We start from the raw sequence: 13,341 nt of genomic DNA on the forward strand, positions 1-13,341 counted from the left end.
CTTTCAAATCAATATATCCCTTTTCACCAAATGTCTATAAAAAGCAATGCAGACACTGGAACATTTATGTTCCTTCACCTGGTTAATCCTAACACCCCTTGCTATTCCATCCTTGAGTACATTTTCAGAGTAGAGGATTAGACACGACTGCCAAGCTCCCCTGCACCTTTCTGGAAATGTATGTTTCCTTCTGATTTAAGGCTAATTTTGGATTGTGGTTACATAAAGCACAAGTGCAATTACCTTTGTCTTGACACCATCCCTATGTAACTCCCCACGTGCCTGCCCTGACAGACAGATAACAGGTACGGTTAAGAAGGTCTTGCCAAACTGTAGTTCTGAGATAATGAGTGTTAATTACAGTTCTTCACACAGGAGGTTTTTCTTTCTCTGTGTAAATTATATTTGTAGCCATCACTGCAATGCTGGTAACACGATGTTACTCTCCTCCCTGCTTTTGCCTGTTCAGGTACCCCAAGCTGGCTGCTAAGCACCGAGAATCAAACACTGCTGGAATTGATATCTTTTCCAAATTTTCTGCATACATCAAAAACACCAAGCAGCAGGATAATGCTGGTGAGTATGACCATTGCCAAATGTACCAGGGAATTTGTACGCTTAGAAGTGGAAGAATTCTGCCATTCTCTCATCATTTTACCATAAACTTTGTTCAGATGACATCAGGTACTGCTGCTCAACAACTTGACGGGGTTGGTTAGGTGGACTCAACTCACATATCCACAGTTGAATTAACTACATCTGTAGTGGTGATTAGAAGAGCCACAGAGTGTTTGGTAGCCTCTTTACCAACAGCCATGGTATGACTCCTGTCCACACAGCCCAGTTTCCTCACCAGAACAGGATCCTTGTCTGCTTACTGGAAGAGACTGGTGGCCTGTGCTACTTCCTCCTCTGCCCCAGCACTGCTTAGAAGAGTTTGTGTTGACTGGACCCAAACCTGGGAGAGCAACTCATGCTGTGTTAGATGTTGCCATCAGGCTCTTGACCCTCTTATCTTTTGATTATATTATGCTGCTATAGCTAATTTGCTCATATAAACTGAGTTATATCGAAACATTCCATATAAAAGTAATTAAAAGAAAAAAGTGAATTTAAGAAATGTAATTGCACTCTGTAAGCTCCAGATTTTCCTTCACATTTGTTTATGAAAAGAGTCCCCCAGAAGCCAGATGCCATTCATATTTATATACATCCCACACTGTCTTCTTAATAAAATTGCTGTTCTGCACATTCCTTTCCCCTCGGAGAGGCAAGACTTCAGTGAGTCTGAGCTCCTGTTGCTCCATAAAGCTGGGGATTTACACATCCCTGTCCCTTGAGATGACCTAGTAGAATATTTGCAGTCATTCACTGATGGACCTCCTCCTTTATATTACTGCTTTCACAGACAGAGACCTAAGGCATGTTGAATACCATGAGCTTATATCATTCAGAAAACACTATGGATTTTGCAGGTTCCAGCTCTGCCACACATTTCATCCATGCAATTATATTTCATTGCCCGGGGCTGACCCATGAGATAAAAGTGGGTAAATGATGATTTATGTCAGATAACAATCTCCTCTATAATATTTTTTGTTGTTAACAGAAGGAAATAATTACAGTGCTTCGCTTCTCAGTGATGCTAAAAGCTTGGGTTTTTTTTTGTCTAATGCTAATGGGATGCTGAGCTAACCTTTACAGGAAGTTGTAAAAGGAAGATAAATTAAGAGACTAAATAGATGTAACAATGGAAGTAAAATATCTTGGCCATTTACAAGGAAGTTTTATGGTCTGCTGTGAAACTGTAAATCTTCAGCTGTGCTCCCCCACACGCACAGTCCCAGCTCTTGCTTCTCAGTGACTGCAGTATTCAAATCCATGGGCTCACAAGGGCTGGCATCTGCAGCCAGGAATAAATGCTAGTCCTAGAGGTGTCTGCATCTGGCCATAAGCAGAGCTGGAATTCAAGGTCTGACATCCAGTATGGTGAGATAAATAATCTAAACCTGCAAAGCACTCCACATTTTCACAGCTGCAATATGATCAGAGAGAGCTTTCCCTAGTTTTGCATAACAAACTCTTGGTTTAGGTACTCTTGTAAATGACAATTAAGCACACCAAAGTTGCAGAGACAAAAGCTGTTAAGCTGCAGGAGAGACACAATCTTTGCACCCTGCAAACATCCTCAGTCCATTTTTGTTAGCTGGTTCCTGCTCCTGTCTTATCCAGACACTGCAGTCTCTGAATGTAGATGCTCAACTTTCCTCTTCAAAGTAGAGAAAAGCTTTTAGCTTAATTTTATTACAGCTAGAGTGCTGCACTGCAGGGAGAATAAAGAAAAGATAGGCAGACTAGATCTGGATCTTTCTGTCTATAACTATGTTCTTTCTATCAATGAATAAGGTCCCTGGGACTCTCAGTGCAGATCTCAACTTCAGCAGAGTAATTGTCAGTTTTCAAGGGCTAAGGAAGAATAGTTTCTCCCCAGTCCCAGGGCTGTTTTACTCACCTTCTGTCCAGTTGATCTGAACACCAGCAGTTTTTCTGAAGGCTGATTTGGATGGAGGAGAATAAGTTAGTCAAAAAGTAGTTGTGTTAAATTTCTTGAGCAGTGAAAGACTGTGTGCAAAGAGGAAAGGGCAGCAACACTGTGTACATATTCCTAATGAATCTATTTATTTTTTATTGGTATTTAGTAATTTTTTGTAAAATTGCAACACTGATTCAAAAGGGATCTGGGGCTCTAGCCCTGATCTGGTGCATATCGTTTTACAATAGGTCCTGCTGCATTATTCAAAATAATAGAATAGAATAACAGAATCCCAAAAGCTGGAAAAGACCTTGAAATCATCAAGTCCAACCTTTGATCACAGGCCTGTCAATTAAACCATAGAGCTGGGTGCCACGTCCAGTCACTTCTTGAATAGTTCCAGGGATGGTGACTCCACCATCTCTCTGGAAAGACCATTCCAGTGCTTAACAACCCATTCAGTGACTAAATTCTTCATGATGTCCAGCCTGGCTTTCCCCTAGTACAGCTTGAGGCTGTCTATTGAAGTAAATATTTTTTATATTGTATTAATATTATAGTCTATTGTATTTATATGTTAAATACATTTTATACATTTATTTTTATATATTGCAATATTATATTTGTACTGTATATTTATATTATGTTATTATATTTTTATTTTTCCTGTGTAACAGCAGACATACTTGTATATAGTTCTGTGACAAAAAAAAAGCATTTTATAAACATAAAATGTAATTACCTAGGTGAAGTCCCTTTCTGTGTCTCCACACGAGCAGGTGAGATCCAAAAGGAACAGAGATTTCTGCTTGTGGTTATCATAAATGGTTTCTGTAGCTCCCAGCTCTGAGATAATGGTAATATGTGTCTCATAGTCATCCTCTGTATCTGTTCCTAGCTCCAGCTGATTCCAGTGTCTAGTTAATCTGAAAGCTGCTCCAGGGACTGGAACATCAGTTGCACGTGATCAAAACACAAATAGAAGAAGAGTTGTTAGTAAATTAAAAGTAGATTATAGAACTCAGATCATTATATAAAAAATAATTTTAATTTCTTTTAATTGGCAGTAGAGGTGGGGGGTGTAGAGGATAGAGGATAGCAAGGTGGCTAAAACACCAAACATCAAGTTGTTTAAATTATGTTCTCTTAACTCAGGACTGAGGGAAATGTATTCAGTAACATGTGGGATATCAGGCTGGGAATCTGTAGCATCAGCCTGTGTGTGGCTGTGAGAAGTGTGGGTTAGGTGTAATTATGTGTGACCATTCCTTGTAGGGTGCTGGTTTAGGACGGGTCTCATGGTGTGTGCAGTGTGAGCTCTCACCTCAGCCTGGGGCTCTTAGAGCTCTGCAGAAAAGTGGCACAAAGTGGTTGGGATAATTAATGATATTTATGCAGCATGAGGGTCCTGGATGTGAGAACTGAGGAGAGTCTAACGCACACCAAAGCAAGGTCCAAGGTGCTGTCCCTCTGAGTGGAGTTTGCAGGCAGGCGCACGGAGGAATGTCACACTTCAGATGATGGCACTGCTGGCTGTGTCCCTGCGGTATTTCTGTCCTGAGAGCACTGGCAGCATGGCACTGCTACTACATCCTTTACGTAGCTAAATGTTTGGGTTTTTTTTCCCTGGGAGTGGAAAAGTCAGTGAGGACAATAAGAGATTGGTAAATCCTTGTTTTAGTGTGTGTCTGAGCCCTCCTGTGTGAGTGAAGACTCAAGGATACACTTGTAGGTTTGTTTCTAAGATTGTGACACCCTCTGCTGGCAAATACATGAATGTATAAAGGAGCTTTGCACAAGCAGCTTTATTATCAGGGTGGAAACATCCCCTTAACGAAACAGGGTTCTTTCTGTCAAGACAGTTTCCTCTTACAAATGTAACGTTGTCAAAAGAGAAATGTTCCATAGTAACCTATCAATTTTGACAAAGTTTTCATGGAAAAATTATGTTTTTTCTGGATGAGCTAAATTTACTTTGAAGTAAAAATGCTGTAACATTACAGAGAAAAATAGTGATTTTTTTTTTCCTGAATTCGTGCAGTACTTCATTAGCCACACACCGTTTTGTTTTATGCCTGGCACAGAAGCAGGTGATAACCTTCTCCTGTAAGTCTGAATGGCAATATGTTATTGATCATGATTCATTTACTTACCAAAGGTATTTGGCAGCGAGGCTGCCCTGATTTAATAGTTCCCTGAATTTCTAATTCTTTTTTTTTCCATCTTTGTTTTCCTAACTTTTCTCTCTTATAATATAAAAACGTTGAAAGTTTTGGAAAGGGCTGGCGAGGGCTGTAAGCCCAGAAGCAAACATGCTCATGCCATATCAAAGTCCCACCACTTTTAAGCTTCTTGAAAGGGAAGGAATTGATTCCAGATTCTCAGGATGTGGCAAGCTGTGTTTAAACAAAGTGTGTGCATTTATTATTTCAAGTCAGTTCAATCAGAACTTGATTCCTTCCACCCCCTGTGCCACTTGATAATTTTATAACAGGCCTGCTTGAAGGAGTCATCTCCTCATTGTGGGATTAGATCTGTGTCTCAGTAGCACCACTGGATTATTCCATTCTTTGTCTGTTGTCACAAGGCTTCACCCCTTGTGCCTGAAATGACAAGTGCTCATTCACACATGGACAGGAGTCCTTGGGAGGGTTCAGTGCAGTAGTCTTGAAAATTATTTCCTGGGTGCTCTTGCTCAAGTTTTCACTGCCAATTTGAGAGTTTTTGGTTGCTTAGTGATTGTTTAATACTGAGAAGGAGGTCTTGTCTGAGCCCAGGAAAGTAAACTGAGATCTTGTGTGTTTGGTTCCTCTGGTTGATGCTGAGCAAGTCACTCATGCTCTGTACAGTCACCAGGGAAGCAACAATTTATGTATTCATTGGAGGAGGAGGAAATCTACTTAACTGGAATGTTGTGTACATAGTCAGCATCCTGCTTTTTATTTTTACTTGCGAGACTGTGTACTGCAAACCAAGGGGACAACCTGGGGTAACCACCCATTAACTGTCCCGCCTAAAATTGGGAGTTCTTTGGCTCGTAGAATGAGCCCTTTGATTTCATGTAGGAGTTTAAAAAGTTGTTCTTGAACTGAATTCTTAGGGGGCACCAGCTCCAGTGTGGGTGGGCGCATTCATTAGTGGCACGGAAGGATATTTCACTGTAGGGCTCCTCAGAAGGCGCTGAGCTGGGAGACCACCAACATGATTTCATGCAGAGGAATTTCCAGCCGTCTGACCAGAGGACTCTACTTGTCTGGTTTGGATTTACATCAAGAGGCCAAAAATAAAAGCGCATTTAAATCATTAACTCACATGTGATTAAATGCCGTTCACCTCTTTCAGTAGCTCCATCACACTTTGTGGTTTGGTGCATGAGGTGGGAAATGTCTCTCTCAGTGTGCTGTGTATGTACACGTGCAGTAGAAATGCACACACACGTACAGGACTGGAATTAAAACTGCCCTACATCAGTTTTACACTGTGGAGTTACTCCTGCTAAGCAGAGGGTCAGACCCATGGCACAGGTATGTGCACAGGCTGAATTGTGCACACTGATCCTTCCTGGAAGCCATCCCATGCCTCTTGTAATAAGCAGAAAATCTGTTCACTCCAAACTCTGTCTTAGAATATTCAGAGTAATACCAGCTGCATGGTCAGACCCTCTGTGGCACCTGAGCCAGGGGTAGGAGCTTCTTGATGTGGTAGGGCAGCCTGGGACATCTTGACAAACGTGGTGTGGTCTGGCTCCAGCAGCAGGAGAGCGAAACATCTGTCCCCAAAATATCTCCACCCATGGCGGGGAAGGGCACGGAGTCACCTCCCTTTCTTCCAGCCTGGCTTCTCTCAGCTAAAGGGCTCGTGTTATAACTGTAACTCCGACATGGCTTCTCCTGCCTCTTTGGTCCTTCTGACCTGTTCCATGCTTAAGGCTTCACCCTGTGCCCAGGAAAGTTCCTGGCAAAGCTTCTCTTGAGTTTGCCAGAGCAAGTTTAAAAATTTGTCTGAATGCTCTTGTATTGATGGAAAGTTTCCTATGACAGGGATATTGGGTCAGACTCTAATTTGAGACCAACATTAATGCTTTATGCTTTTTTAACAGATTTTCAAGGTGCCATATAAATATATAGGTAAAAGTATAAATATGTGTGTGATGTCTGTGTATCAACTTGCCATTACATTTTTAAATTCTTTCTCTCTAGCTGAAGAATTTCCATTTTCCACTGCAAACCCCACATCATTGCAAGGCCCAGCACAAGCCATAATTTGTCCTGTAATGTGATAGTACCAAATTTTCTCTGTCATACAACCAGGAAGGACTAGAAAGAGCTTTTAAAATTCATTTTGAGATAAGGACTTATTTCACGATATAACATGTCAGGATGACAGTTCTTCTAGTGGAAGGTGTTCCTGCCCCTGGCAGGGAGGTTGGAAATAGATGACTTTTAAGGTCCCTTCCAACCCAGGATATTCCATGATTCCATGCTGATTTCATGATTCTTTAATTTTGGCCTTTTGAAGCGCAAAAAAAAAAAAGAAGCAAAGCTATTTCAGAACATTTTAAACAAGTTTTTATTACTCCCCCTGAGCTGAATAATGTTGGGCTCATGGTAGCTAAAGTGCTTGGCAGCTTTACAAAACCAGCCCTAATATAAAAAATACCCAGTCTTTAAAACATATGTAAAATAGCTTTTCTGCAACATTTGTGGCACATAAAGTACCAAATACATGTTGGTGAGTGTGATATAAAGCTTTTATTGCCATTCATTTGGGATGACCCACATAACTCACTCATGATATGTTAATAAAACTGTTCACTCTGTCTCCTTATAAAAACACACATATAAAGACCACTAAAACTGTGGTGTAGCTTTGTGCTAACTTGTTAAGAAGTGCTGCAAGTTGCATTTATCATCTGTCCCAAATTGCTTTATCTGCTTTCTGCCCAGTAATCAAAGACTAAAATGCCCAGGAATAGCAGTTTGCAAAATAAGTTTTCTTGAGAAATAGGTTTTTGAAAGTTCTCCTCAAAATCGTGCTGGCTGGAGGCCCAGAGCCATCAATATTCTGTCTGGTACCAGTGACAGTTTTAAGGACCAATATCTTTTGACCCTCCAAAACTGAGAACTGAAATGTTATGCCATTAAAAGGAACAGGTTTTCAGTTTTCTAAAATGATAACACATCATCACCTTAATCTGAGAAATACGCACCTTAGAAGGGAATATTTCTGAACTTTCCATCTTCTAAGACCTTGCTAACTGGGGAAAGAAGATTTCCTGATGGAAATGTGAAAAACACTATTTGAAAACAACACAAAAGGAACATTTTCTGTAAGTCCAGACGTGATCAGACTGCAGGCTCTCCAAGGCAGGGACTTGTTATGCCTGGTTAACAGACTTCGATGCAGCCATTCCGGGAGTAGTAAATATTTGCAGTAAATTTAGTAACACACAATTTTTTGATACATCTGTGCTGAAGCAACTTTGAAGGCATAGAATACCATAGGGAGGAAGAGAGAGAAAAAAAAAGGAAAGAATATATCTATTTATATAATTTAAAGTTTTAGAACATGCTGAAGTCAACACTGTTAATGACATGATTGAATTAAGGCACTTTCTCAAGCCTTTGCTGAGTCAGGGCCTATATGCATGGCCAGGACTAGAGTAAAACACTTGCAATGGGAACAGTAGTTGGCAGACACGCTCCTTTAAGAGGGAATTATTTCCCCTGTGTGTTTGAATATTCCTCCAAGTGCTGCTGGCTTTACTGGGATGCTTTGTTCTGTTTCCCAGCCGAGCTCCCATGCTCGCACAGAGGAGCAGTAGCACAGCTGGAAGTGGATTAGAGCAATCTGGCAGCAGCAGTCCTGGGAGGAATTAAGCGCCTTGCTGCTGGAATGGGAGGCCTAAATTACATTATTATTTAGAATTGAGTTTTAACTTCATTGCTCTACGGTTTTGCCCTGATGGGTAACTCCTTTCCTTGTGATAGGCTTGGTGTGTCTTAAGTGTGTTCCCCACAGCAAGGACTTAGGTGAAGTTATGGCCTTGCTCAGTTCAGTGTCCAAATCTTATATAACCAAATGATTAGATTTGAACACACAACTGGACTTGATGTCCTGACAGGATTGTTCACAGGCTTATATTTAGCCATTGCAAGCTATCACATGGTAGAAAGCCCAGTGACTGACTCCTGGAAGTCAGTTTGCAAAACTGTTGATGACTTCAAAGGGAAAAGAATTGGCCCCAGATCTGTTTTTCCCTAAACAGATATTTTTTTAAAATTTTTTAAGGCACGCAAATGTTCTTCATAAAATCACAGGGAAAATAAGAATGTGATGTAAATGAAAATCAATGTTGCTAAGTTTCTTTATTCAATGTATCTTAAGTCATGGAGTTTCAGCTTGAAAACAGTGCTAGAAATGAGGTGACAAAATGGGAATTAGAGAAATAGTTCTTTTAAAAATATCCTGGTTTTTCTGATTGTGGAAAAAAGTAATCCAAATTTCATGGACTTTGAGGCCAGAAGGATCTTTGTGTTATTTACTGTGATCTCCTACAAATCACATCCCAGTGAGTTTTCCCCATTCAGCAAACATGTTAATGTTCCATCCTTAAAAGGATTTGGTTTGATTGAGCAGAGAACAGGAGAAACTGTTCTTGGTGCACTGAAGTGTCTTTGGTCTTTCAGGCTTTTTTCCAGTCCTTGAGCACTGTCTTACTGTTTTCCTTTGACCTCTTGCTGCAATTCCCAATGCCTTTCCCCTTTTTTTAACTGGGAGCACCAGAACTGGGAAAAATGTTTTTAATGCTTGTCCCAACAGCTCAGTTGAAAGAGAGGCAATCTGACCTCCCTACTAATTCTTGGATTATTTTCATACATCCAGACTTAATTATAACTGATCTTGCTTCTGCTCCGTTCAGGGAGGTTGAGGCATTATCACGATGATCCCTAAGTCATTTCAAGGGGCTTGAAACAAAAAAAAACTCAAAAGCAGAGAAACAATGGGAAAGAATTAAGATATGACTCATTGGTAAATCTCATAGTCTCATGGCTTTTTGTGTCTCAGTAACAGTTTTTGAACACAAAAGACAGAAAATTCTGGAAATATTAAATAAATCGATTTGAGATTGGGATTTTTCCAAGTGAACTGAGTGATTTGGGAACTTAATAGCTTTAGAATTTCATCCTCAGGTGCTGCTAGTTAGGCATTGCTCTATCTCCCTCTCATGTGTCTTCACTGATGCTGGAATTAAATAACAGAGTTGAAAACAGTGGAATGCAATTGGGATTATCCTGGTGTAAACAGAAGCAGACTTTATTCTTCTACGTGCCTAGAATTGTAAGAAATTAAAATTAGAGATTCAAGCACCAACAGTCTGTACAGGAACAAATTTCTTAAATTTTTAAATCTTGGAACACAAGGGGTCCCCACAGCACTGCTGCTAAAGCCCAGCTGCACTCGCTACCAGAATCTCACTTTACTCTTACTTGAATGCAGACACATGAAGTTAGTTTTCCTTTGTTAGTCCCAGAATCATTTTATTTGCTCTTTAGTAGTAAAACAAAAGTTTAAACTCCAAGTGAACACACTTAAAAATTGAGATAGCAGAGCGATAACCTGATACTATAAATAATGTGTGTTTATAATCTGCAGGGTTCGATTTCATTTATTTCATCTTTTTCCCCCCCAAGTTCCTGATGCAAATCAGCTGCTGCTTGTCTGCAGTTGCTTTAGGGACACCTGCACAAGAATAACGTGGCAGAGGTCAGGATTAGGCCCTTGGGGACGTGCCCTAGAAATGATGCTTGTCACTTGTGTGCTGCTGCGGGGTCACAATGATTTGTGAAATGCAGGTTCAGTGCTGTTTTCCTGAGGCACTTGTAGGCCACTAGTTTTACATTCACTTGCTTCCTGCCCTCAGGGTCACTTGGACTCCTGAGAGACTTGAGAATGAAGCTTTCCTTTGGTGTCATTTGAACACCTGGGTTTTCTTCTTAAAAACCAGCATTTGAAGGTGCTCTGACTGCATTCTTCATGATAATGTTACATGGCATTTATTTCTTGCCTCCACTGTAAAAATGGATAAGAAAAGGGATGGAGGAAACCTGAGTTTTCTGTAAAAAAAATAGAAACAAGTCAAAACATTCTTTCTAAGTGCTTGAAAAACATGTCTCATTTACTGTTTAAGGCATTATTGATTCACCTGCTTTGCTAGGTCGACTTTGGGAGTAGGATAGATGGTATCACAAAAACAGAAAGATGCCAAGATACCTCTTCTTTTTGTTATATTTACTGTTTTTCACGTCTAACCTGAGACATATTTCCACAGCTGGTGCATTACTGCTTTACTAATGTAAAACTTTTGGCCAAAGTTTGTGGCCAAAGAGTATTTTTATTTTGTATATAGGAGGTTGCAAGGCAAATGATTTAAATTCTTTTTACAAGGCCATATAAAAAATCTTGAGAAGAAGATACTCGTGTCTCCTAAATCCAGATAACCTTTTAATCCTTGGATCATTTTTCTCTGTCTTAAGAAAAGGTATCTGGGAGTTGAGCTTTCAGTCTTTGTCATTCCTTCTATGGAGATTTTGAGACACATCTGTCAAAATATCCCAAACTTTTTAGGTGAAGCTCTAATCAATCAATCAGTCAATCAATCCACACCATCAGTCTGTAGATGGGGTGAGAAGGGAAGGGAAGAGAGATGATAAGGGTGGGATCCTCTCACCTAAATCTGTCTAAAAGTTTTATATTAGTCATTCAAAAGTCCTGGTTTATTTCTGATCAATGGAGAGAGATATCATTCAATTTCTAAAAGGCATTTTGATTTTTCTTAAAATATGAGTCTAAAGTTGGGAAAATTTCCTTTGGAGGTGCCTTTCTTTCGTTGTTACCTTTAAGATACTTGAACAATTAGGTCAGACTAATTACCTAACAATTAGATGGCTGAAGTTAAGCAAGGGGAATCTTACTTATAAGCAAATAAACAGATTTTTAATATGTCCAGGTTTCTGAAGGTGCTGGGGTATCCCTCAGCTCTGTCAGCTCCATGTTCCTCTGAGTTGGATGAAGTGTTCCTGAGGCTTAGCACCTCCATTTCTCTCACTGCACATACATAGAACAACTTATATTTGCCTACATGTATGGAAAATATGTCCATGTTTATGCCTGGCTCAGACCATGTCTGAAAGGTGGTTTATGACCAGAGTTGTGTGGTTGTTTCCATGTTTGCCCCTGCGTTTTTGTGACTCACCCCATTCCTGGTGTTTGTTCACCCCAACACTGACTGGGAATAAAAAACCCTTTTCAAGTCCCAGCTCTGACTTGTCTGGAGGATGAATATGAGCCCCTGTCCCCTAAAACAACCCCGAACCGGGAAAGAGTGTAGTTGAGGAATAAGAAACACTAATTTATTTTTCTTCTGTGTACACAAGCAGGTATTTGTTGATTCATTAAGTGGGCAGAGACAGACAGATCACAGCTTTTCCACATGGTTGTGTGGGCATTCACCTTTATTGTGGGAACATGCACAAGTCTTTTTTCCAGTGAATATTGAATTATTTATCTGGAGTGGAACATCTTTAATAGGAGAGCTGAATCACCCCAGAAACTCCCTTTGGCCCAGACTTAGGCATCTAAATGCCTTGGATGCATGGGAGCACACAACCTTCATCCTCCTCTGCATTTCCAATGGCTCTCTCAGTGACCTCCCACTCATTTGCTGCTCAGAGCTGGGGATTTTATGAGGCAGAAACATGCCTGGAAAGGATGCTGCAATAATGCTCAAATGGCCAATGTATTTGCCCTGTGGGGAGTAAACCCTAATATTTAAGTAACTTTTGAAAAAATTGGAGGTATTATCCTAGATCACTTGGGTGAACTCTGAAATTATATTCAAAGGGTAGGATTCATCTCGCCTGACTTCACCTCCCTGAAAGTGAGGTGTCTAGTCTGAGCTAGTCCTTTAGGTTTCATCTGTAATTCATGCAGCAGGAAGGGCATGTGTGCAGTGAGTCATGCTGGTCTGAATCAGGTGTCTCAGGCAGTTGAATGGAATTACCCTCTGGAGATGCTCAGCCCCTCTGAGCAGAGAGGGAACCTACAGAACCAGCTTAGACAGAGCACCCAACCCTTAAATGGCTGAACAGAAGAAGTCAAGGCAGCACTCAGATCCCAAAGGTTTTATTGAAATCACAGGGGGGAAGAGAAACTGTTCAATATGGAGAGTCAAGTGTACTGCAGTCCCAGCTCCTCCACGGAGAAGAATTAATCTATACAGATTAAAGTTACAATGCTCGGTTGAGCCACCCTGAAAAAAAAGGAAAAAAAAAAAGAAAAAGGCAGGATGGAGAAAAAAGAGAGTGAAAATATGAATCCCTGGTTTTTAATCAGACTGTCAGACTAGTGGAACAATATTATTTTCTTAAGTTGCTGTTTCTTAGATTGTTCCTCTCTCCTACTAGAAAACAGTGTTGGGTCTCATATAATATCAAACTGTGAATCTGGAAGTGATCAGGAAAGGTGGTTTGTTTTTTTAAAGGAAAAATAAATCTCAGATGGTTTGATTGAGACTGTGAATATTTATGTACTGTTCCCCCTTTTCCCTCATTGTGTATTTCACCAAGTTAATTTGTGTGTGTTGCAGGATAAATCTTACAGGAGGGCAGTGGAAGAAAGCAGTAAAAAGGGAAAACATCAATCAGTGATCCAGGGTAGCAGCAGGAATTGTTCATTTTTGTACATGGATCATGGTTTGCTGTACTTGCCTGGGCTTGACAATTAAGAACCTTGCAGTTGTGCCAAGA

The 13,341-nt window shown here is 40.4% G+C and overlaps 1 protein-coding gene across 2 annotated transcripts in view; it reads left to right on the plus strand.

The window, feature by feature from the left end:
• CLIC5 (CLIC family member 5) overlaps positions 1–13,341 on the plus strand; it is an 82,330-nt gene that overhangs the window by 51,064 nt on the left and 17,925 nt on the right. For both annotated transcript variants that reach the window (XM_088162512.1, XM_014872929.2), the window contains exon 4: positions 470–576. In XM_088162512.1, the coding sequence (XP_088018638.1) occupies positions 470–576 (107 nt within the window). The remainder of the gene's footprint in view (positions 1–469; positions 577–13,341) is intronic.

The sequence above is a fragment of the Sturnus vulgaris genome, chromosome 3 (genome assembly GCF_052056855.1).
Source record: "Sturnus vulgaris isolate bStuVul1 chromosome 3, bStuVul1.hap1, whole genome shotgun sequence".
Taxonomy (NCBI): Eukaryota; Metazoa; Chordata; class Aves; order Passeriformes; family Sturnidae; genus Sturnus; species Sturnus vulgaris.